We start from the raw sequence: 26,655 nt of genomic DNA on the forward strand, positions 1-26,655 counted from the left end.
ATGCCCACGCAGTAGTGTTTCGTGAACGTGTGCACAGATGCCCAAGTTGCCGCGAGGCATATGTCCTGGATGGGCGTGTTCGCCAGGAAGGCCACGGTGGCCCCTTTCTTCCTTGTGGAGTGAGCCTGCGGCCCCTCCGCTAGCTCCTGTCCAGCCTGTTTGTGGCAGAATTGAATAGTGAGGGCAATCCACCTGGCGATGGTGCCCTTAGTTACTGGCCTACCCATGAAGCTAGTAGCAAAGGACACAAACAGCTGCTTCGACTTCCTGAGTTCCTTGGTTCTCTCAATGTAGTGCATCACCGCTCTTCTTGTGTCGAGGGTGTGCAGGGTCTTTTCTGCGTTAGAAGTCGGGTTTTGGAAGAAACTTGGTATCTGAATACTCTGATTCATGTGGAACGCCGACACCACCTTGGGCATGAAGTGTGGGTCTGTTCTCAGGACTATTCTGTCATTGTGAATCTGAATGTAGGGTTCCTGCAGTGTAAGTGCTTGAAGCTCGCTCACCCTGCGTAGTGAGGTTATGGCCACCAGAAAGGCCGTTTTCATCGTCAACATCTGCAGTGTGGCCTTGTGAATGGGTTCAAACGGTGCCTTCATGAGCTCTGTCAGAACCACGTTCAGATTCCATGCCGGCGGCGGCAACCTTTTCGGTGGGGCCATCCTTTTGGCTCCTTCCATGAATCTCCTCACCACCTGCGAGGTGAAGAAACTTCCACCCTTTTCACCTCTGGTGTAGGCCACGATTGCCGCTAGGTGTACCCGTAGGGAGCTCGAGCAGAGGTTACTCTTTAGAAGGTGTGTGAGGTACCTCAGTACTGTTGAGTCTCTTGTCATTCTGTTTTGCAGGCCCTTTTTCCTGCACCACACAGTGAATCTCTTCCATTTTGCGCTGTAGCATTTCCGTGTAGTTGGTTTCCTTGCCTCCCGTAGCACTCGCATAGTGCTCGGAGGCAACCTTAGGTGTGCGAACTCTAGGTCTTCAGGAGCCATGCCGTCAGGTTGAGGGTCTCTGGCTCTGGGTGCAGGACCTCTCCGTTTTGCATTGAGAGCAGGTCCTTCCTCCTCTCGAACCTGTGTGGATTGCCTTGTGCCATTTCTTGAATTTGTGAGAACCATGTCTGCCTCGCCACTGCGGAGCCACTAGGATCAGAGTCATGTTGCTGGTTCTGCACTTGTCGAGCACTCTGTGCAACAGGGGTATCGGTGGAAAGGCGTAGGCAAATGTCCTCGACCAGCTTATCCATAGGGCATTTCCCTGGGATTGCTGATCTGGTTGCCTGGACGCGAAGCTTTGGCATTTTGCATTGTGGCGTGTTGCAAATAGGTCTATTGTGGGAGTCCTCCATCTCCGGAAGAGTTTCTCCGTTTCCTGGCCATTGAGCTCCCACTCGTGCGATGCCGAGGTCTGCCTGCTTAGCTAGTCTGCCTCCACATTGTCCTTCCCCGGTAGGTGAATTGCCAGTAGATCTATCCTGAGAGGTATGGCCCATCTCCAAATCTCCTGAGCTAGAGAGGAGAGAGGGAACGACTGTGTCCCCCCTTGTTTGTTGATGTAGAACATTGCCGTGCTGTTGTCCGTTTGAACCAACACCCTCTGGTTGTACAGGTGCCTCTGGAATGCCTTCAGGGCTAGCAGTATTGTTTTCAACTCGAGGTAGTTGATATGGCGCACCGCATCTGCTGGAGCCCACAGACCCCTCACTCTGAGGTTGTCCATGTGCGCTCCCCATCCCTTTTGCGATGCGTCCGTGGTAATGGTCACTGTTGGGATTGGTGGTGTCAGGCTTCTCCCTACTGTCATGTTGTCTCTGTTCCACCAAGTTATCTCCTCCTGCACTGCCTGCGTAACAACCACTAGATCCTCCCAACTTCCGTTTGCTTGTGACCATTGCTGTTGTAGCCATTCCTGGAATGGTCTCATGTGCAGGCGTACATTCGGCACCAGCTGGATACACGACGCCATCATCCCCATCATCTTGCTCACTGCCCTCACCGTCAGAGCTCGCCCCTTCTGGTAGAGCCGCGTCTCCTTCAGTAGTGCATCTGTCCTCCTGTCGCTGGGCACTACTGTACTGTTGAGGGAGTTGATTTTCGCCCCCAGGAAAATCTTCACCTGTTCCGGTTCCAGCGATGACTTCCCCCAGTGGATCGAGAACCCCAGATTCGTGAGGGTGTCTGTTACGCGTTTTGCGTGCCTCTCGCACTTCTCGCGTGAGTTTGCCTTGACCAGCCAGTCGTCCAAGTAGGGGTAGACATGGATTCCCTGTCTTCGTAGGTGGGCCGCGACCGCCGACAGGCATTTTGTAAAGACCCTTGGTGCCGAGGTTGTGAACTGGTAGTGTTCCTGCTCGATGTTGAATCTTAGAAGGCCCTTGTGTCTTCTGTTTATTGGGATGTGCAGGTAGGCATCCTTGAGGTCCACGGTGACCATGAAGTCCCCGTCTCTTATTTGGGGCAGTACCTCCTGCAGCGAAGTCATTTTGAACTTCTGCGTTCTGATGAACTTGTTTAGGTAACGCAGGTCCAGGATGGGTCTGAGGTTTCCGTCTACTTTCGGGACCACGAAGTAGTTTGAGTAGACCCCTTTGTTGCGTTCTGAGAACGGCACCGCCTCTATGGCTCTCTTTTCTAGAAGTTTCCGTGTTTCCTCTCTGAGTAGTGCCAGTTCTTGGGCCGAACTCGGTCTTCCCTTTGGTTTCCTGTTTGGAGGTCTTTTCTCCAAATCTACGCAGTATCCGTACTGCATGATGTTCCGTATCCACCTGTCTGTGGTTATACGCCGCCACTCCTGAAGGTAGAACCTCAGTCTTCCGCCTACTGGTGTTGTATGCTCGTAGGCTTTTGAATATTCTCTTCCCCCTGATGTTACTTTTTTGCGCCTCACCTTTGGGGGCATGACGAGGGTAGGTGTCCTCTTGCGTGCTGAGTCACTTTGAGGAGGGCTGTTCGCCCCCTCTCCTTCTTTGGCCACGTCCGCTCCCTCTCCCGCGAAAGGACTGGCCCCGAGGTTGGTACTGCCAGTTTTGCTTCTGTTGACCTTGTCCGTGACTTTCACCCTGCTGACCCTGCTGGAACGTCTGGTGCGACGGCCCCTGCTGGCTTCCTCCCCTACCGTAGGGTCTCCTCGAGGGATTGCCTCGCCTCATTCCCCTCAGCTGTAGGGCCCCCATGGACCTCGCCGTTTCGTTTTCTTTTTTCAGCTGGGTGAGCTTCTCGTCCACTGTTGCTCCGAACAGTGTCTCTCCGTTGAAGGGGGTGCCAAGGATGTTGTTCTGCACCTCCGGTTTGAATCCCGAGATTCTTAGCCATGCATGCCTTCTCACGGTGACCCCTATGGCCATGAGTCTTGCTGAAGTCTCTGCCCCGTCCAACGCCGTCTTTATACAGGAGTTGGCGATGTTCTTGCCTTCGTCTATCAGGTGTGAGGCTCTCTGGCGGTATTCTTCGGGGAGGTGCTTTACTAGCTCCCCCATCTCGTCCCAGTGCTGGTACTGGTGTCTATTGAGGAGTGCATTGGAATTCGCCATGCGCCAGTGCATTGCGGCGTTCCTCTCGACCTTTCTTCCTGTGAGGTCTATCCTCCTGCTCTCCTTATCAGGTGGTGGGCCCGAAGTTGCTGGTACGTTGGCCCTTCTCCTGGCCGTGGAAGCTATGATGGAGTCGGCGGTCACGCTACCCTTAATGTAAGGGGGGTCCAGGGAAGAGTGCTTATATTTCTTCTCTGTCCTGGGCGTGATCGACCGGCAGGTCGCCGGTTCCTTGAAGGCTTCTCTCCCCTGATTCATCACACTTTGTAGCATGGGGAGGAACTGGCTCCTTGTCTGGATGGGGAGCAGGGTCTCGAGGAGAAAGTCGGCTTTCGGCTTCTCCTCGTCGAGTTTGACGCCGAAGGCTGTCGCTGCGCTCCTGACCACCATATTGTACACCCCGATGTCGTCGGGTGGCGAAGGCCTCGAAGGGTACGTGTCCACGGGCTCCTCCGGGTTTTCGGTGTCGAGATCCTGCCATTCGATGTCGTGGCTGGTAGATGGCGCCGAGTCGTAGAACGACTGCTGGTCTTCTTCCTCGGCTTCTCCGTCATAATCGGTCTCGTCTTCCTCTTCGAGATCCCTTGTTAGGCCTTCGGTGTCGAATTCGTCCTCGACGACGTCCGCTGATGAAACCGTTGGAATCTTGAATTCCTTCATCTTGGCGTCAAACTCCTTCTTCCTTTGAAGGATGTTCTCCATTTCGGCCTCGAGCCGCCTCTTCTTTTTCTCCATCTCGGAGATGCTTTCGGCGTCGACCGCGGGTCTTTTCGATGAAACTTGCGTCGACCGTTCTTTCAGCGTCGATCGGCCAATTTCCTGGGTTGTCTTCGACGACCCTTGCTTTTCGGCGTCTTTCGGCACCAGGGAGTCCTTTTCTAAGGATCCGCTCGGCCCTTGTCCATGGTTCCCCCCTTGGTCGTCGAAGTTTTCGGCGCCGGGGCTCCCTTCGTGGACTTAGACTCTGATTTTCTCGAGTCACCCTCCTGTTTGAGGTACTTTCTGTTTTGCGCTCGACGATTCTCTTACCTAGTCTTCTTTTTTCTTGTCGGTCTCTACGACCGTGAAGTTTTCGGCTGTCTCGGCGACGTTGTCCTCGTCGTCCGTGGAGAGGCCCAGATCGTAGAGCGACGGGGCCTTACACTTGCCATCCATGCTGGCGTTGGCTCTTCTCTGCCGATCTCTCACCCTGAGCGTCTTCGGCGCGAAGGCTGAGCAGGCGTTGCAGTCCTTACTCTGGTGTTCGACCGGTAGGCAGAGGTTGCAGACCGGATGCTGGTCCTTCTGCGCGAACTTGTGGTGGCAGTTTGGGCAGAACTTGAATGGCGTCTTGTCCATTGCGCTCAGGGCCTCTGAGTGCGCATTCTCCAAGGTCGAAGAAAAAGGGCGCTGAACCTCCTTTCTTCGCGCTCCTGATGAAATCTCTTCCTTTCCTGTGATATTCTCTAGTATTTTATCGACGAAACTCGCTTTTCTTTCTTCTTCCTTCGAGTGTAATTCTGGAGCTTCCCGATGACGATCCAGACCCAACGGCGGAAAAAAGAATCTGAAGATGGCGCCCCAAAGGTGGGACTTCCGCAGGAAGCACGACGACGTCACGGGAGGTGCACCAAATGGTGGTTCGTCGCCGCCCACCTGGGCTACAAAAAAAAAAAAGAAGAAAAAAAAAGAAAAGACTACGAATCCGGACCCAACCACAAGATCGCGGAATAATGCACAGCATAGTGAATCCAGAAAGATTCACGCTGCAAAACAACCACTCCCTACTTCCAGCCCAGGATGGCCCCCTTGGCCAAGAGGGCCGTGACTTCCTGCTGGAGGAGTACCAAGTGATCCCCCGACATGCAGTGGCATGGCTGGAGGGGTGGACTGAAAGGGCAGGGAGTAACCCCTGCGGATTATCTGTAACACCCACTTGTCCGATGTGATATCGCGCCAGTGGGGGAGGTGGTGGCGGATCCTGCCACCCACCGGCGTGGGGTGCTCCACAAAGCTCGGATTAGGAAGGTTTGGAGGTAGAAGCAGCGGGGGCGGAGGTGGACTGACCACCACGCGGATTCCCAGACCCTTTGGAGAGCGAACTTGCTTCTTCGACTTCGTTTAATGTCGTCGCTTACCCGAATCCAAGGGGGAAGACTTGTAGCCTGAAGATCGACGACTGCGGCCCCGCGAGCGTTCTCGGGAACGGTCCCTGGAGTGGCGCTGGGACGAGTGCCGAACCTCCAGCAGCTTGCGGCGCCGCTCCCTCCAGGCCTTCGGGGCCATGGCCCAACAGGACCGGGAGTCGTGGTCGGTCTCCAGGCTGTAGAGGCAAACATCGTGGGGGTCCGCCACCGACATATTGCGATGGCAGGGCCCACAAGACTTAAATCCAGGCATCCCTACGTGCACCAAGGAGAAAAAGGGAGACAAAAAGTCTCAAAAAGGTTAGTCAAAAAGTGACTTAGGTACGTGCTCTAACCGGATCTGTGCTGGCTGGCACGGAAAAAGGAAGAACTGACGTCAGCGTGCATGGGTGGCACCCAAGTAGTCTTGGTGACGTCATCTCGGCGCTTACGACGCCAGCGACAAACGTAGAGTCGCACGACGCCACCCACTGACACGCAGGGGTACTGCTAGCAAAACTCTCCGGATCCAGTCTAACGCCTGGGGATATTCTAAGGTAAGAAATCTACGATAACTGCTATGAGCATTCAATCTAAAGTGTAAAAATGTGCATCTCAAACTACACCCCACATTCAAAATCGAAGTTAACAGGGTGCTGCCATGCCAGTAACTAGCAAAGTCACTGAGGGCTCTAGGCGCAGTTAACTCCACTAGGCACCCTTAGTAAAGACCTGGTAAGAGGCTCAAGCAACTAAGATCACCAAGAAACAAAAATGAAGTGGCATCTAGAGGTAATACGTGAGAAAAATGCCAAATTAGCCCTTCACTTTACTCTATATGCTGAATCCTTCAATAAAGAACTACAGATTCAGTTAAAACGGGCACCAATATGCAGATACTCTCTATTTTCTAAAAATATCTTCAACTCAATGTCAAAGCACTAGAAAGTCTCTCAACCCCAAAATAATGCACTAATCACGTTCTCATTTCACTCAGACAAGACTTCTTCTATTCAGTTTTCTGCCTAGTCAGAGAGCACACAAGCTTAAGACTGGATATTTTAATTTGAACCCACTTACTCTACCTGTCCACTAAAGTGAAAAACAAAATGGCAGGACTTAATCCTAGATGACAATCTCTAACGTAACCGCAAAAAAAAAAGCTCAACAACTGTGCACTATCCAAAACGTAAAACCAAAACCCCCCACACATTCGTCCCTCTCCTCTGCATTTTCCAGCCAATTGTCCTCCAGCAATGGGGTTCAATGTTCCTCATGGCCTCCAGTGATTTTCAGTGCTCTTTTCTTTTTTCCTCTGCAGATCTTTGAAGATTCTTCAGAGTTCCTCCAGTATGCTTCCGAACCCAATGGCCGAAAAAAGTAATCTGAAGATGGGGGTGAGGCATCAGGAATTTCAGGGCACCATCTGAAATCACAGAGGGGCTAGACGTACCACCAAATGGGGGTGGGTGGTTGTTAGAGACACACAAATCCAGACCCAACCACTAGATGGCAGGATAGATGCATAGCAGGTGAATCCTGAAAAGGATTCATGCAGCAAACCCTAGTTCTCCTAAGATCGGCCTATGGGATTTCAATACTCACGGACAAGGAAAATCTAGCTGTATCCCACCAACTGCTGTTCGTAGTTGACGAGAGGATAACTTACACAAGCATTTGCAATACTATTGGTCTCGCCTTTGGGAACTTGTATGTATTTAGCTATGCAGCACATTAGCATGGGTGCTGAAACATCTACTGTTCTTTACCATGGATGAAAAGTAAGCACCACTTGTGTGGCACGCCAGGTATGGGAGCACATGGAGAGAAATATTGTCTTTCAGCGGGAAATGGTATGGTCCAAAGCTCTGTTTTTAATATAAAATCGGGGCCCTCGGTGGTCATATCACTGACAATACAAGATTTGAAAAACAATATCGTCTACGGGTGCTCCTGGAAGAAATTTTCTATGGGCTAAAGTGATTCTGGTATTTTACAGACCTCTGCTGGTCGTTTTCTATCAAAACAGTTAAATAGAGGCCGTTGAACAGAAAATAAAGTCCCTAAGCGAAAGCAAACAAGTCTAAGGCTGATCTCCAGAGTCCTCAAAGTACATACACATATAAGTATATACTAAAGTATATGCAAGAGGTCTCGAATGCTCGACCTAAAAAATAGAGAACAGAACACATCACCACAGAGAAGCTACTGCATACAAAGAACAGTATACATAAATATTCAACGCTCTGTATCAAAGCACCTGTGGGGACTTTCAATTTTTTGTTGAGTATAAAGAAACCCTATATAACAGAATCTAACCCTTGAAAACCTAAAAGTCTGAGCAAATACGGTGTCAAGCATTCTCTAGTACACTATTAATGACAAATTAACATTCGCACAGAGCTCAGGAAATCACCATCATGTAAAGACATTAAAAAAAAAAAAAAAGATTTCAAATCATGCTGGGCTGACTGAACGGTTAAATAAGTCTAAGGCCTACAAATCAAGAAAAGCTCAAACTCCACTATTTTAGGAATCGTATAATGTAACAGTATAATGCAACAGTCTGCACTAGCCAGGACGAGAAGGGTTTGGGGGGAAGGCAATGTACAGTTCTGGCTCCCCATCCAAAAAAGGGGCCAGTTCAAACTGCTGACCCACGCCTACAAGGCCCTGCACAACAAAGGACCAGCCTACCTCAACCACAGACTGAACTTCCAACAACCCGGCAGACAACTACGGTCCGCCTCCCACTTTCTTGCATACACGCCCCACTTCCACAAAGCAGGAGCGGTGGCCACACATTCTCCTACCTGGCCGCCAAGACCTGGAATGACCTCTTACTCCACCTACGGAATGCATCCACCCTACAGAAGTTCAGAAATGGCCTAGAAACCTGGATGTTCTACTGATCTCCCAGCAGCAGCTCCCCCCCCCCCCCCCCAAAAGTGCCTGGATACCCTCATGGGTGATAAGCAGCGCTCTTCAAATTGCTGATTGATAATCTTAACACCATATTTAAATGAAAAGGTCAAGTCATAATATCCCACCCATCAACATGCTATTCTGCATAAGATACTACAGCCTTGATACCTTGAGTAAACAATTCTCAAACATTCACAGCATTGAGAACACTACATCGGATTTCACAGCATATCAATGTTTAATTGGTTTGACACGCCTTTGGGCTGCTTTGATTGATTTATTACCACTGTACTGCATTTCTGGTTTTATCTTCTGACATTTGTTAAAAAAAATATTTCAGAACTACATTGTACATTTGCCTGTCTTCTTTGATGCCCAAAACCAATCACGGCAGGCCGATGGGTGTCAGAAAACTATAGGCAATGCACCGAAGGATCAATGGAGCCCTAACAGCTTTTAGGGTTCAAACTAAAGTAAAAATCTTTACACATAGGTCTTAAAGATGTTACTAAAACATGGTCAGAATTCCAAGCCCTTGCTCTCGATTTATGGAATTTGCCACAGAACAAAACATACAAAACCACTGCTGAGAAAGTAGCCATCACCCGTCATTGGGGGTTCGCAGACGACAAATGCAAAATTAAAAAGGTTTTAAGAATGCTATACACATTTACTTGCCTTTTGGTTTTCTTTCCAGAGGGAGAGCAGAGGAAGGCCTGTACGTCAAAGTTGCTGGTGAGCGGTGCGCTAGGCTCCGGTTCCTCTTCCTGCTTTACGCCAAGCAATGCACACAGCTGGCTGTAATCCATTACCTGGGCGACAACACCACAGCCCGGGTAAGCAACAGCTTTACATCAGCCATGCTCTCACTCCTAGCAACGTATACAGCAGGCTGTAATTCATCACCTGGACGACGACAATACAGTCCAGGTAAGCTCAATCCTGCGCTAAGGGCCAGGAAATGCCAACTTATTCCCCCACCTCAGACCCACATATTACAAAGGAAGACAAGCATACTCCACCAGTGGAAGTAAACACTGCTCTATATTTTTTGGACTACACACAAAGCAAGAGTGACTTATTAGAGATCAGAATTGTAATGCACTTCCTCAGGCAATAACCTACCCAGTCTCATCTTCCACAGCCAAACTAATGAGGAAAAAACTGTATAACGATTTAAAGGAAAAAGAAAGCCTTCACCATCTCATTTGGTCCATAGAGCTCATGCTAAGAATGTGTAGAGGATAACTAGCAGTTTGACTTAAAGGAAAAAGCTGAATCTTTTAAAGAAGAGATGCACAGCAAATAACATTAGTACCACTTATACAGTGTGAGAAAAACCCTGTGCTTTTATGGAGGATGCCAAAGCCTCCAAGTGCACCAAGCACTAGCCCAATTGGAGCACATCAAGTCTGCAGAAGCAATAAAGCTAACAATCACCAATGGATACTCAGTTGTGTGGAGGGTAGCATTCAACAAATTAGACTTGAAGCAAGGTGTCTGGTGGAGAACACAGTCTGTGCTACCTTACAGCAAAGGTTTGTATTTTTGCACTGTTTTATCACTAGGAGTGCTGAGAATTACATGATGTAGCCTGGAGTAGTGGCCTTGCTCCACACACAAGATATCCAGATTAGTATACCATGGCAATTTTGTCTAGCACAACCTCTGTTCATAAAACGAACACCCGTGTACTTACTCACGATCCTACATTAAGGCCTAGTCATAATGCACAACATATGAGGTGGACCATGGTATACCTGGAATACAAGTCAGATCCATCAGCTTGCCATCCAAATGAAGTGCAGCAGAACCCCCCCCCCCCACTTAGATCGCACAAGGTAATTAACCACACACATAAAATTCAGTCCCCCTCCTCCCAAGCACAAGGCAGACGATCAAAGCATAAGACTAATCGTATTCCATGAAGGGTATTTTCAGTGCCTCCAGATGAACCTCATCATGAAGAGGGTTACATAACAAATTGCAGAAAGAGTGGAGCAAGGGAACCAGCAATCATGAACCAGTTCAACTGGGACACCAAACTCGCTAGTTTGAAAGCAAACCAAATTGAGAAGACATCAGGGGTTAAGAAGTTATCACTTGGCATCTGATGAGGAAGAGTATCAATACCATCAACCCAAGAGGATAATATCAGCCTATTTTAAGCACATTGCAGAAAACACCTTTTGGGGTGGGAGGTTCTCAGGCAGCACATTCAAAGTATATGGTGGCTAAAATGGGAAGGTCCCATTTCAAATCTAGAAGGGGCACTAGACCGTAATCAGTAAATGCCCCAAAGCATGCCCATGAGCAAACTGGAGGGCTGTTTGCCACCATGACTGTTCTTTGAATATTTTTCCATTAGAAAAATACAGAATAGGACAAGGGATAGGGGAAAGTCATTGAGGGAGGCATGCCAGGCTCACTGAGCAAGAGTTGCTTATGCCCATGAGGGCACCTCCTGTAAAGTCTAGTACAAGACCTTCAATAGAGCCACAAACCAAAAACTTAGTTTACAGTCGTGACTAGCGTGTGCCTTCAAATGAGCATGCTGTAAGGTAACATACAAATTGCAAAGGCTTAACGTCAGCATAGAGAACTGGAGACGAGGACTACCAGGGGCTGGGACGTAGAGTGAATGTGTGACGGAGCCATACAAGCGCCTTCTGTTTCAGAGAGTATATAGCAGTACATTAAGGTTTATGACCTTCAAGAGCTAGCTTCCACCTTTGAGTATGGAGCCCCATAGCAAGCAATAAAACCAGATCGCCAGAACTAGTTGTTGGGCACAACCAAGCTTGATTCATCACACCCTTTCTCCACCTTCAATCAATCGACTAATTTTTAATGGCCCATGCGGACCACAAATATGGATTCTAGTTACCTTTTCTCTGCTGATTTCATCATAGCAATCGTCTTCAAAGCGCTGTTTTACTGCAGTCAGAGACACTTGACGATAATCTTTCGGGGCATCGTCATGAAAGCTGAAAGAAAGATCCATGTGAGTAAGTCAGCTATAGGAATAACGAGTCTCCCTTCACAGAGTGCTTCCTATTGGGGAAAGTGGTGAATGTTTTGCCTAAGTATCTACTCAACACCATTCAGAAACAAATATACTATTTGCCATTTGAAAGCCAGTATATTGTATTCCCAGCTCTCTTCTGTATGTATTTCAAGTTTTAACGCCCCAATCATTCATTTCTTGGACCACAATAGTACCGGGTCTATGGTGGAAAAATAGTAACAAATACCTATACTCCCCTTCAAACTGTCCAAGAGTGCAATCATCTCATAAAATGGACCTGTAGCACAAGTTACTTTCGATAGCGCCTTACTTTGGATCTAGCCACAGATTCCTTACATTTAAATTTCCCAGGCACCAGAGAGGATCGTATAGTTTACTTGTCCGTGTAGTTTTGCAGCTTGAAGACTTTCTTGATTCACTATGCTGTGCATTATTCCGCCATCTAGTGGTTGGGTCCGGAATTGTAGTATTTCTTCTCTTTTTTTTCGTGGCCCAGGTGGGCATCGACATACCACCATTTGGTGTCCTTCGTGGCGTCGACGCGCTTCCTCCGGAAGCTCCCACCTTTGGTCGCCATCTTCGGATTCTTTTTTCTTTCTTTTCTTATTTAATCCTTGTAAAGTCTTTTCACCTTCTACCCCCCTTTTATCCTCCTGTCTCATCTTTCTGGCGGAGGAGGGTGGGTTCGCTAGTGAATCCAGAAAGTCTTCAAGCTGCTAAACTACACCGACAGGTAAGAAACTATACGTTTTGCAGCATGAATCTTTCTGGACTCACTATGCTGTGCATCGACTTTGTAGCGGTTTCTCCTCATAGTGATGGTTGGGTGGAAGATGAGCATTGGTTACTGAAAATGTGTTGCAAGACCTTATGTCCCACTTGCGCTTCTTTGTTCATTTGGATATCCACACAGTAGTGCTCAGTGAACGTATGCACTGAAGACCATGTTGCCGCTTGGCAAATGTCTTGGATAGGTGTGTTTGCTAGAAACGCAATTGTTGCTCCTTTCTTCCTTGTTGAGTGAGCATGAACTGCTCCTTGTAATGGCTGAGCTGCCTGTTTGTGGCAGAGCAGAATGGTTTGTGCAATCCATTGTGCAATTGTATTTTTGGTAACCGGTCGTCCCAAAAAACTGCAGGCGAAGGATACAAAAAATTGCTTTGTTTTTCTGCATTCTTTTGTCCTTTCCATATAGTGCATCACTGCCCTCCTGGCGTCCAGTGTGTGTAAGCCTCTTTCTGTGCTCGTGGACGGAAAAAACTTGGTATTTGAACTGTCTGGTTGATGTGGAACTTAGACACCACCTTTGGCATGAAATGCGGGTCCGTTCTCATGACAATCTTATCACTGTGTATTTGTAGGTAGGGTTCTTGGAGCGTTAACGCTTGCAATTCACTTACTCTTTGTAGTGATGTGATAGCCACTAGGAAGGCTGTCTTTAGTGTGAGCATATGCAGTGTAGCTTTGTGAATAGGCTCAAATGGTGCTTTCATTAGCTGTGTGAGCACTACATTGAGGTTCCATGCTGGTGCTGGCATTCTGCATGGAGGAGCGATCCTTTTTGCACCTTCTAGGAATCTTTTTACCACCTGGGATGTGAAGAAATTTTTCACTGTTTCCCCTCTTGTGTAAGCCACAGTTGCCACTAAGTGGACCCTTAGGGACATGTAGCCTAGCTTATTTTGCAGTATATGCGGCAAGTATCTTAGTACTGTTGATTCCTTAGTAATCTTTGTTTGCAGATTTTCTCTAATGCACCATTCGGTGAATCTCTTCCACTTTGCTACGTAGCACTTCCTTGTGGTCGGTCTTCTTGCCTCTGAGTACCGCCATCGTACTTGCCGGTAATTTGAGGTGTGCGAACTCTAGGTCCTCAGGAGCCATGCAGCTAGGCTGAGGCTTTCTGGTTCTGGGTGTAGTACTCTTCCGTTTTGCATTGTTAGCAGGTCCTTCCTGGCGGGGAACCTGTGTGCGTGCGTTTGTGACATCTCCATGATTTGTGAGAACCATGTTTGCCTGGCCCATTGGGGTGCTATCAGGATGAGCGTCATGCTGCTGAACCTGCACTTGTTCAGCACTCTGTGTAGTAGTGGTATTGGTGGAAAAGCGTATGCAAATGTCCCTGACCAGCGTTTCCATAGCGCATTCCCCGGGACTGTTTGGACGGTACTCTGGATGCAAAGTTTTGGCATTTTGGTGTGTTGCAAAGAGGTCTATTTGTGGAGTCCCCCATTTGTGGAATACCTTCTGGATTTCCTGTTGGTTCATCTCCCATTCATGGGATGCTGACGTCTGTCTGCTGAGCCAGTCTGCCTCTACATTGTCCTTCCCTGGTAGATGTATTGCTAACAGGTCTATCTTTCTGGGGATTGCCTATCTCCATATTTCCTGCGCTAGCCGTGAGTGTCACTGAAGGTGTCCCTCCTTGTTTCTTGTTGATTTAGAACATGGTAGTTGTATTGTCTGTTTGTATCAGTACTCTGTTCCCGTACAGCAGTTTCTGAAAGGCTAGGAACACTGTCTTGAGTACTAGGTAGTTGATGTGCTTTATTGCATCCTGATGTCCCCACAACCCCCTTACTTTGAGGTGGTTTGTGTGCGCTCCCCACCCCTTCTGGGAGGCGTCTGTTGTAATGGTTACAGTTGGAGTTGGTTGTGTGAATGATCTCCCCTGTGCTAAGTTCTTCTGGTTCCACCAAGCTATTTCTTGCTGTACTGTGTGTGACAACCACTAGATCCTCCCAATTCCCTGTCGCTTGTGACCATTGCTGCTGGATCCATTCTTGGAATGGCCTCATGTATAGGCGAATATTTGGTACCAAATGTATGCATGATGCCATCCTCCCCATCAGTTTGCTCACAGTCCTCACTGTCAGAGCTTGCCCCTTGCGGTAAAGATGCGTCTCCTTGCATATAGCCAGAGTCCTCTTTGCACACGGAATCACCGTGCATTGTATGGTGTTGATTTCTGCTTCTAAGAACTTTCAGTTCTGGTTCTATTGACGTTTTCTCCCAATGGATCGAAAAACCCAGTTGGGCCAGCGTCAGTATCACTATGTGCTTCCTGCACCTATGGTATGAGCTTGCTTTTACCAGCCAGTCGTCGAGGTATGGGTATACATGTATCCCCTTCCTCCTTAAGTGTGCTGCTACTGCCGCCAGACATTTTGTGAAGACTCTCGGTGCTGATTTTAATCCGAAAGCTAGCACTGTGAACTGGTAGTGTTTTGTGCCTATTGTAGACCTGAGGAGGAGTTTGTGTTTGCTGTTGAAGGGGATGTGCAAGTAGGCGTCCTTTAAGTCTATAGTTTCCATGTAGTCTCCTCTTTGTAGTTGAGGTATGACCTCTTGGAGGGAGGTCATCTTGAACTTTTGAGTCTTTATGAACCTGTTTAGGAATCTGAGGTCTAGAATTGAACGTAATGTTCAGTCTACCTTTGGTATGAGGAAATAGGTTGAGTATACCCTTTGTTCCTGTTTTTGTGGCACAATTTCTATGGCTCTTTTCTTTAGCAATTCTCTTGCTTCCTCCCTCAAGTGTGTCAGCTCTTTTGTTGTGCGCACTCTGCCCTCTTCGCCTTCTGTTTTGCGGTGGCCTTTCCAGGTCTATACAGTACCCATATTGTATGATGTTTAATATCCATTTGTCTGATGTTATTTTCCTCCACTCTTGGAGGAAGTGTCTTAATCTGCCTCCTACCGGTGATGTGTGTTGGAGGAGCTGTTGAAGTTTTTGATTTTTTGCTGTTTTTTGTCCTGTCTCTTTCAGCACTTCCTGAGGTCTCATCCAGGAGTGCGTTGTTTCTGCTGGTGAGTCACTTTCCTGTGGGAGGCTGACTTCCCCTCTGGCCGTTACCCCTTCCTCGGCCGCGCCCTCGAAAGGATTGTCCTCGGGGCTGGTACTGCCAGTTTTGCTGCTGCTGTCCCTGGTTACCCCCTTGATAACTTTGCTGGGTGGTTTGGTGTGTTGCCCCAGGCTGATGATTTCCTCTGCCTGTCGGTCTCCTGGAAGGTGTTCCTCTTCTCATACCTCGGAACTGCAGCCCCCCATAGATCTAGCCGTTTCGTTATCTTTCTTCAGCTGGTTCAACTTTTCATCAACTGGTGCTCCAAACAGTTGTTCCCCGTTGAAGGGTGTGTTGAGGATGTTGTTTTAGACCTCATTCTTGAAACCAGAAATTCTTAACCAGGCATGTCTCCTTTCTACGATCCCCAGAATCATCTGCCTGCTCGATGTCTCTGCTGAGTCCAGGACTGACTTTAAACATGTATTAGCCATGTTCTTCCCCTCTTCGACCAGATGGCTTGCTCTTCTCTGGTATTGTTCTGGTACGTGCTTGAGGAGTTCTCCCACTTCTTCCCAGTGCTGGTATGCTGGTCTGTTGATGAGCGCATTGGAGTTGGCAATGCGACATTGTATGGCTGCACTCCTTTCCATCTTCCTACCCATCATGTCTATCCTCTTGCTTTCTTTGTCTGGTGGAGGGCCAGAGTTTGTGGGTATATTTGCTCTTTCCCGAGCTGTGGATGTAATGGAGTCGGCTGGTACTGACTGACTATCTGATGTACATGGGGTCCTTCGAAGAACGTTTATATTTTTTCTCTGCTCGTGGAGTCACAGCTCTACACATGGCAGGCTCCTTGAATGCCTCTTTCCCCTGGTCCAGCACACTTGGGAGCATGGGCAGGAACTGGCTCTTAGTCTGTGAAGGCAGCAAGGTCTCCAAGAAGAAGCAAGACTGGGGTTTCTCTTCCTCTAACTGCACTCCATACGTCTCAGCCGCCCTTTTGCTGACTTGATTGTAGATCCCTATATCGTCCGGCGGCGAAGGCCTCGACGGATATGAATCTACACCCTCTTCCGGTGATTCGGCGTCGAGATCTTCCCACGGCAAGTCTTGAGCCTCCGAATAAGTCGACTCTTGGGAAGTCTCATCTTCTTCCCCTTCACCTGTCCCATAGTACAGGTCCTCTTCCTGTTCCTCTCCAGGTTCAGATGTGTTCGGCGCTTCGAATTCCTCGACGCCCTTTCCTGTTTCGGGTGTAGTCTTCGACGGTATGCTGTAGAATTTTACCTTTTCGTCGAAGTCTTTCTTGCGTTGCAAGATGTTAGCCATTTCGGCCTCGAGCCTCTTTCTTTTCTTCTCCATTTCTGCCGCGTGATCGGCTTCGGAGGCCTCGACCTTCCTCTTCGCGGTTGTCGATGTCGAAACCGGTCTCGGGCCTTCGCCTTTCGACATCAAGGCCTCTTTTTTATGGCTGCTCTTCGGCGCTTTTCCCTTGTCTTGGGATTTTGCCGTCTGGGGGGTCCTTCTCAGAGGATCCGACGGACTGTTTGTCCCTGGATGCAGTAGTCGACGTTGAGTGCTTCGACGGCCCTGCTCCTTTCAAGGACTTTGGCTCGCCTTTGCGAGTATCAGTGGAGGGTTTAGGGTTCGACGGCTCTTACCTCCTTCGATGTTTTCTTTACGACCTCGACGACCACGATGTCTTCTGGTCCTTCTGCTACGTTGTCTTCCTCTCCTCTGGAGAGTCCCAAATCTCGTAGCGATGGGGGCGTTCCCTGCATGTTGTAGTTTTCTCTTCTCTGTCTCTCCCTTACTCAGAGTCTTCAGGGTGAACGTTGCACAGGCGTTGCAGTCCTCGCTTCGATGGTCGAGCGGCAAGCAGAGATTGCAAACCGGGTGTTGGTCCTTTTGCGCGTACTTGTGGTGGCAGTTTGTGCAGAATTTGAACGGAGTCTTCTCCATCACCGCGCCCAGGGAGCCCCCTGTATGCGCATTCCCCTTCGTAAAAAGTTGAATTCTTCGAAGTTCTCTTAACTGTAGTCGAGTTTCTTCTTACTTGGCCTCCGGTGTCTTCCCCGGTGAAATATTCCAATCTTTCGTCGATTCTTCTCTCCAAAGTTCTTGGAGCTCCTTCCTGTTGATCCAGACCCAACGGCAGAAAAAAGAATCTGAAGATGGCGACCAAAGGTGGGAGCTTCTGGAGGAAGCGCAGTGTCACGAAGGACACCAAATGGTGGTATGTCGAGGCCCACCTGGGCCACGAAAATAAAAAAAACTAAAACAAGAAATACTACAATTCCGGACCCAATCACTAGATGGCGGAATAATGCACAGCATAGTGAATCCAGAAAGATTCACGCTGCAAAAGGAGTAGTTTATTTTCTGTAACTCCAGTTCTGTAGTAGGGGTATCTGTTATAGTCATAATCTAGTGAATAGTCCCGCCCATGTGCGCGGACCCCGGAGCAATAAAAATAATCTCTTAAATTGTCAAGCCATGCAGACCTGCATCTACACTTAAGAGAGAATTTCAAAGACAGATAATGCACCCTATATCCACAGGCTACATTGTCCAGTACTTCAACTAGAAATAATTCCACCAACAACCACTAACAGCACTGCCTGCCCAGCTTTTTCCACAGAGAAAAACCTGCCTCTCCCAGCAAAAGCCTCTGGAATGATAGAGAGGAAGGAATGGACAGACAAGCCTCATAGGCTGCCATTATGTGGCTCAGAACAGGATACTGTGCCTTTAAGAAAACTTTCCCGGACTTTTCCAGTATCCCAGAATGCACAGCAGGTCCCTTTTACTTTCAGTTCTTTTTGAAGGCGTAGCACGCCAGACCTGTAGCATTCCTTATATTAACATTCATCTCTCCACCGGGGAGGAGGGCGGGCGCTTATGACTACAACAGAGATACCCCTACCTCAGAACTGGAGTTACAGAAAAGAAACTACTCCTTCTGTAGTAGGGGATCTCTGTGTATAGTCATAATCTAGTGAATAAAATGGCAAGCCCATCCCCACACAAAAACGGCGGTGGAGAAGATTACAAAATAAAACCACTACTGTGCGAACAGATTTCGCAGCGAAGCCTGCCCAACCGGAGCATCTGCCCTGGCATCCGCATCCAGACAGTAATGCGCCGCAAAGGTATGGACCGACTTCCAAGTGGCCGCCTTGCAGATTTCTGCAATCGGAACATCACGCAGCAAAGCAGTCGTGGCAGCTTTGCCCCTGGTGGAATGAGCCTTAGGTTTACCCCCTAAGGTCTGATTAGCCTTTTGGTAACACAACTGTATACAGGACACAATCCACCGAGAGATGGACTGTTTGGAGGTAGCAAGACCGGTCCGGACTGAGCCATAATTGATAAACAATTGGTCTGACCTACGAATATCTTTGGTCTTATCAAGATAAAACTTCAACACCCTCCTAACGTCCAGGGAATGTAGAGACCTTTCCGCTGGAGAAGAAGGATTCTGAAAAAACGTAGGTAAAGTTATGGTCTGGTTGACATGAAAATCAGATATAACCTTAGGAAGAAATTTAGGGTGAGTACGCATAACAACCTTAGCAGCATGAAAGACAGTATAAGGTTCTCGGCAACACAACGCCTGAAGTTCACTCACCCTGCGGGCCGATGTAATGGCCACTAGGAACGCCGCCTTCCAGGACAGGTGCTGCAACGAAGCCTTGTGAATAGGTTCAAAAGGCTCCTTCATCAATCTGGACAGCACCACATTCAATTCCCAGGAAGGCGAGGGAAGTCTGACCGGAGGGAACACCTTCAAGCCTTCCAAAAAATCCTTGACCACAGGGATCTGAAAGAAGGAAGTCTGTGAAGGGCATTTCCTGTAAGCAGTCAAAGCAGCGAGATGAACCTTAATGGAGTGGAAATTAAGGCCAGACTGCGCCAAATGTAAAAGTTATGGAAGGATGACAACTTCCTTACAGGTCGTCGGGTCAAAGTTCTTGGATTTGCACCAGATGCAGAATCTCTTCCACTTGTAAGCATAGGAAGTCCTAGTGGAAGGACGTTTAGCCTCCTTCAGTATGCCCATACAATCTTCTGGTAGATTCAAATGGCCATATTGCACTATCTCAGGAGCCATGCCGCCAAACTCAAAGACGAAAGGTTGGGATGCACCATCCGCCCCCCGGACTTCGTGAGAAGGTCCGGCCTGCACGGCAGCCGCATGTGAGGAAGGAGAGACCGGTGAAGCAGGTCCGTGAACCACCACTGCCTGGGCCATTCCGGGGCAATCAGGATCATCCGCTCCCCGGACTTGGACAGTTTGATGAGCACTGCCGGAATCAGGGGAATGGGTGGAAAAGCGTACAGAAAGCTGTTCGACCAGTCGATCCATAGCGCATTCCCCAGCGTCCCCTTCTGGTAGTACCTGGATGCGAAGTCTCGGCATCTGCTGTTTTCGGCGGTGGCGAACAGATCTACGTCTGGAGTCCCCCACCTTGCGAAGACTTCTCCTAGTACCTCGTTGTTTATGACCCATTTGTGGTTCTCCTGAAGCAGCCTGCTCAGCGCGTCCGCCTGAACATTCTGCACCCCCGGCAGATGTGTGGCCGTGATCATCAGTCCCCGGGCCAGAAGCCAGCGCCAGATCGCCTCCTGCGGCAGAGTGCGCGATCTCGACCCCCCTTGCTTGTTGAGGTAATACATCGTGGTTGTATTGTCCGTCTGTATCAGCAACGAGTTGGTCTGGAAGGACGGATGGAAGGCCTTCAATGCCAAGTACACGGCTCTGAGTTCCAGGAAATGGATGTGGTACGTCGACTCCACCAGGGACCACTTTCCCTGTATCTGTAAGTCTCCGGAGTGCGCTCCCCAACCTTGGAGAGACGCATCCGTCACGATACTCGTCTCGGGAATGTCCTTGTGGAAGGGAACCCCCTGAGGAGATTCTCCGCTGAACACCACCATCTCAGAGACTGAAGAGCATGTAGAGACAGCCGGATCTTGTCGTCCCAAGAACCTGTTCTCTGATCCCATTGATCCTCCAAGCACTCCTGCAGTGGTCTCATGTGCGTGCGGAGTGAGGAAGATACAGGAGGCCATCGACCCCAGCAGCGAAGACACCTTCCTCACTGTCGCCGATGGAGCGGCCATGAGGTCCTGAGCCTTCCGAAGGAGCGATAACCGTCTCTCCTCCGAAGGAGACACGCTTGCTGACCGCGTATCGATGGAGGCCCCCTAAGTACTGTATGCACTGGACCGGAGTCGGGACAGATTTGGACATGTTGACGTGTAACCCCAGTTTGTTCAAGAGAGCGCACGTCCTCCGGAAGTGCGCCTGCGCTTCCGAAAAAGATGAGGCCTTGATCAACCAGTCGTCCAGGTACGGGTAGACAAACACCATGTTCCTTCGCAGGTGCACCGCTACCACTGCCATGCACTTCGAGAAGGTCCTGGGTGCAGACTTTAGCCCGAATGGCAGTACTGTGTATTGATAATGATTGGCGCAGACTTGGAATCGCAGGAACTTCCTGTGTTTCCGTGCAATGGGTACATGGAAGTACGCATCTTGCAGGTCTATGGCACAGAGCCAGTCTCCCTGTTGCAGCTGAGGGTAAATCTGATGCAACGACAGCATGCAAAACTTCTCTGCGAATCCATTTGTTTGCTTTCCGCAAATCCAGAACGGGCCTGAACTCGTTCTTGTCCTTCTTGCTAACCAGGAAGAAACTAGAGTACAGACCTCTTCCCCTTTGAGACAGAGGTACGTCTTCCACCGCCTTTTTCCGTAACAGGATGTCTGCCTCCGCCTGGAGCTCTCGCAGTTGATACCGCAAGCTTACCAGCGGAATCGCTGGAGGCGGCCTGATGAACCGAAGACTGTATACATTGCAAACAATATTCAGCACCCACTTGTCCTGAGTAATTTTTCTCCACTCTGCCGGAAAAAATTGAATGCTTCCCCCCACTGGAGTGGGTAACTGTTGCAGAGGAAGTAGATGCTCAGGGCCGCGACCCGGCCGGGCCCTTGGTAGCCGCAGCGGACTGCTGGCCCCCTCTACCCTTCTGGCGTTTCTGGAAGGGTTTACGGAACTGCTGCTGCTGGTTTTGCTGCTGTCCCGAGGCCTGGCCACGACCTCTGCCCGCAGACCCGAACCGTCTCTGGAACGGGCGTTTCTTATTTTCTGGCTTCTCCAACCCGACAGCCGTCAGGGTCTCTGCCTCCGTCTTCATGCGGGCCATCTCGTTGTCCACATGCTGGCCGAACAGGGTCTCCCCCGAGAAAGGCAGATTGGCCACTCTATGCTGAGCCTCCGGCTTGAGCGAGGTAAGGCGAAGCCACGCGCGACGTCGTTGGTGGTGGACGCCATGACAGTACCCCATGCGCCGCCAGCAGGGACACATCCGCTGCCGCACTGATCACCTGGTTTGAGACCAGCATCCCCTCGCGCAAGGTCTCCACGAAGTCTTCCCTCTTGTCGCGAGGCAGCAGCTCCGCGTACTGCTGGAGAGACTCCCACAGGGCACGGTCGTAACGCCCCAACAGAGCCCCGGCACCAGCCGCCTTCATGGTGGTAGCAGCCGTCCCACAGACCTTCCTTCCCGCCGAATCTAGCCATCGGCTCTCCTTGTCGGACGGAACTGTCGATGAAGGGGTGGTAGCATGTTGCTTCCTACCGCCGTCACAATGACTGAATCCGGCTTAGGGTCCGTCCTCAAAAAGGTCGGGTCCGGGGCCCGATACTTCTTCATAAGCCGGGAGGGGGCGGATTTCGTCACTGCCGGAGTGAGGAACAACTCCATAGCGGGCTCCACCAGTCCCGGCACGAGAGGCAGCAGGGGGCGAGACAAGTGCTTCTTGTGCAGCGTCGCGAATATCACAGACGTCGTAGGTGTCGGTACAGTCACCGTGATTCCCAACTTGGCTGCACCCCTCAGTATACCTCCTGGACGGAGACCAGATCGTCAACTGGCGACACCCTCGTCCCGGGTGAGTCCGACAGCGTCGGTGAGAAGTCCCTGGCAGATGATAGAGTGCGCGGTCTGGATCTGCGCCTCCTGTGGAGTCGCCTCGATGTGGACGACGAACGCCCACGGCTCCGCGATCTCCCTCTCCGTCCGGAGCGGGATCTCCTTGGCTTCGGTCTGTCCGCCGGCCTCGCCGGGCCCGGCAACGATGGCTTACCCTGGCGCCGCGGCTTAGGCGTTCCCTGTGGCGGCGGCGGATACCTGGGCAACGAGACCGATCGCGCCGGAACCGGTGGTGGTCCCGAAGGCCTGCGAGGCGGAATAGCAGGAGGAGGAGGAGGTGGAGGTGGAGGTGGCGTATATACCACTGAGTACCCCGAGCCCGGGGACTCCTGGTGTCCGGGCACCCCCTGCGCCTTCTCGACGTCGATGAATCCCTCCTCTACGTCGATCGCCTCCTCGACGGCGAACGGCTCGACTGCGAACGTCTCTTCGTCGACGGCGGCCGGCGATCTCCCCTCGACGGTGAGCGCCGACGCCGGGCCTGATCTCGACGTCAATGCCTCGACGGCGACGTTGACAGCGTCGACGCTGACGAAGTCGTCGACGGCTGCCAGATCAGCTCCCTCGACGTTGAACGTAGACGTCGTTTCTCCCCAGAGCCCTGGGGAGACTGCGAACAGACCGTAGTCATCCCTCTCGACGCCGTAGTCTACGTCATCGATGCCGGTGGAGAATGGGGGTGTTTGCCGGTCTTCCTGCCCCTGGGGAGCCCCCCCAGAGGTCTCAGCATGGGCAGAATCAGCCCCTCCTGACCCACCTTGTGCCTTCAGCCTTCTGTCCTCCAGGACTTGGAGCCTAATCTTAATTCTTTCTCTCAGGGTCCTGGCTGAGAACGAGTGGCAGATCTCACACTCTTCCGGCACATGGGACTGGGGAAGGCAGCCTATACACACCTTGTGTGGGTCTGACTTGGCCTTCTTCCTATCGCACTCCGGGCACTTGTCAAACAAGCCAGGCATGTTGACAACACCAGAAGGAAGTCCCAACACTAAAACACTTGAAAATTTGACAAAAATCACAATAAACCCTTGAAAAGGGAGAGCTCAATGCTCCAGGGTCCTGCTAGCAGGAGCCGGAAAAAAGAACAGAAAGTAAAAGGGACCTGCTGTGCATTCTGGGATACTGGAAAAGTCCTGGAAAGTTTTCTTAAAGGCACAGTATCCTGTTTTGAGCCACATAATGGCAGCCTATGAGGCTTGTCTGTCCATTCCTTCCTCTCTATCATTCCAGAGGCTTTCGCTGGAAGAGGCAGGTTTTTCTCTGAAAAAAAAACTGGACAGGCAGTGCTGTTGGTGGTTGTTGGTGGAATTCTTTCTAGTTGAAGTACTGGACAGTGTAGCCTGTGGATATAGGCTGCATTATCTGTCTTTGAAATTCTCTCTTAAGTGTAGATGCAGGTCTGCATGGCTTGACAACTTAAGAGATTATTTTTATTGCTCCGGGGTCCGCGCACATGGGCGGGACTATTCACTAGATTATGACTATACACAGAGATCCCCTACTACAGAACTTCCTGTTCTATACTACTGAGTAGGATTAATACGATGTGAGAATACCAATACATAGTTGGCATAAACTGTTAAAGGAGATACTACTGGGTATTTTTTTTTGTATCTCCAGATATACGGCTCAGTGTATAGCGCATACTAAACTGGTGAAAATACATAGCTTTGTCAAGTACCACAGGTTGTATAGGACAGTAGGAGCTACACTCCAATGGGTTTATCATTTCTATGGAATATGGTGTAATTGCTTTGTGCAATTTTTTTGGGTTTGAATTTCCTCGAGTAGATCCAAGAATAATGGAAAGACTATATTAGCTAGTATTTTGTATACTTCTGCACAAATCTAAAATCGGGTCCAAGAACCTTGCCTGTTGGCAAACTAGGAATGGTAGTTAAAGCCTCCTCTAGTGGGAATTCAGAATTGAGTATTTCATTGCCACTATGATCCAATTTGGGTAGATTAGTACTTTTGAGATACTCTTACAATAAATGTATAGTTACTGCTCCCAGAGACAACTATGAGTTGTAGTTTTCAAAAATAGATCAGATTACTAAGCGTTTATAACATTTTTCCTGTTTAATCACTTATTTAAGTAATTGTGATCTTAAAATCATCACATCAGCTTATACAAGCGAATAATTTACCGGATTTTACTCCCATTTCAAAGATTTTTACTTGTGTGGAAGGCTTTTTCAATTAAATTTTGCTGTCAATAGTGTGCTATGCACCCGTGAAGAGCCACTATTTGCACGCATTTGCTACGCTTTATAGAAGAGAAATATATAATAACCGTTGTGTACCTGAATTTATCTATTCAGTTTTCGTAGTAGCTCTTCCTCTTCCGCTTGTTGGATCGGAATACCAAAAAACTGAGTTATGCCCTGTAAGCTTCCATGGTGTCCCATACTACAGATGTTTTATCTGATCCTCGGTGGGTTTCAATGAAGCCCGCTATTTGTGTTTTCTGCTCTTTGGATCGGAGTTCCAAAAGACTGAGTTATGCCCAGTTAGCTTTCACGGTATCACATACTACAGATGTTTTAGCTGATCCTCTGTGGGTTTGAAAGAAGTCAGCGATTTGTGTTTGCCAATATTGGACGTAATCATTCCGTTCTAGTATATATTTGGGAAAGCAGTATGGATATGGTTTAGTGTTATTAACGCCATTATACTCCCATATTAATTCTACTGCAGAATGATAAGGGTGGAAGATGAACAAGTTACTTACCTTCGGTAACGATGCATCTGTAAGAAACATTAGTTAGATTCCTCACCTTAGAATAGATACCCAAGCAATACCATCCCCGGTGGTGGGTCTGCGAACCAAGATCACACCAGAAAGTCCTGGAGGACAGAACGGCCAAAGAAGCCATCCCTCCGGACTTGGCTGTCAAGGCAATAATGTCTGGCAAACGTGTGTAGCGAAGCCCACGTCGCCGCCTGACAGATGTCCTGCAAAGGGACACCCCGTCCCAAAGCAGTAGTAGCCGCTGTGGCCCGAGTAGAATGGGCGCGCAGCCCAACAGGAGGGTCCTTTTTTGCCAAGGAGTAACAAATTTTGATGCACAAAACGTCCCACCGAGAGATGGTCCGTTTGTGCACAGATTTCCCCTTCTTAGCACCCACGTATCCAACGAAAAGCTGGTCGTCCACCCGGAACGGCTTTGTGCGGTCCAAATAAAAGGAGAGCGCACGTTTTGGGTCCAGACGGTGGAGCCTCTCTTCCTCTTTGGAAGGATGCGGAAAGAAGGTGGGCAAGGTGACAGACTTCACAAGATGAAATGGAGTCACCACTTTCGGAAGAAAAGAGGGACGAGGTCGAAGGACAACCTTGTCCGGATGAACAGAGAGAAAAGGAGGTTTTGAAGATAAAGCCTGGAGCTCACTCACCCGTCTAGCCGAGGTGATGGCTACCAGAAAAGCAGTCTTAAGCGTCAGCAGACGAAGAGGACAATTATGAAGAGGCTCAAAGGGAGCGCACATTAGAAATGGGAGAACAAGATTCAAGTCCCACTGAGGCATTACAAAAGGGACAGGAGGGAACGTGTGAGTAATGCCCTTTAGAAAGCGTGTAACTACAGGGGACTTGAAAAGAGAAGGCTGATCAGGAAGCCGCAAGAAGGCAGAGATGGCAGCAAGATAACCTCTCAGGGTGCCCAGGGCAGAGCCCTGCCGGGCCAAAGAAAGAAGAAACAGTAGAACCTCAGAAAGAGGGGCGGAAAGGGGATCCACAGCCTTTGCTGTGCACCATGCCACAAATTTGTTCCACCGGCAGGCGTATACCGTCTTTGTGGAGGGACGCCTGGCTGCCAGAATGATATCACAGACTTCAGGAGGCAAGTCAAAAGGCATAAACTGCCGCCGCTCAATCTCCACACATGGAGGTGGAGGCTGGACAGGTTCGGGTGGAGGACCGTCCCCTGCTGCTGCGACGAAAGATCCTCCCGAAGGGGCAGACGTATCGGAGGATCGGTCAACATACTGAGTAGCTCGGGATACCAGTACCTCCGTGCCCAATCCGGAGCCACCAAGATGACTTGGGCCCGGTCGTGCCTGATCTTCTTCAGCACTCTGGGCAGAAGTGGTATAGGCGGAAAGGCGTACAACAGACCGCAACTCCACTCGTGACGAAAAGCGTCGCCGAGCGAGTGCCGCCTTGGAAACTCCAACGCGCAGAACAGCTGACATTGCGCGTTCTCTTCGGTGGCGAATAGATCTAACCAAGGCTCTCCCCACTGCTGAAAGAGACCTTGCGCCACTTCGGAGTTC

The 26,655-nt window shown here is 49.7% G+C and overlaps 1 protein-coding gene across 1 annotated transcript in view; it reads right to left on the minus strand.

The window, feature by feature from the left end:
• The window catches only part of CCNF (cyclin F), a 141,609-nt gene that overhangs the window by 12,796 nt on the left and 102,158 nt on the right, over positions 1-26,655 (minus strand). Inside the window, exons 14-15 of the mRNA XM_085632146.1 lie at positions 11,447-11,546; positions 9,238-9,371 (exon numbers count right to left, since the gene is read on the minus strand). Coding sequence (XP_085488272.1) covers positions 9,238-9,371; positions 11,447-11,546 — 234 coding nt within the window. The remainder of the gene's footprint in view (positions 1-9,237; positions 9,372-11,446; positions 11,547-26,655) is intronic.

This window comes from Triturus cristatus, chromosome 10 (genome assembly GCF_964204655.1).
Source record: "Triturus cristatus chromosome 10, aTriCri1.1, whole genome shotgun sequence".
Lineage (NCBI taxonomy): Eukaryota > Metazoa > Chordata > Amphibia > Caudata > Salamandridae > Triturus > Triturus cristatus.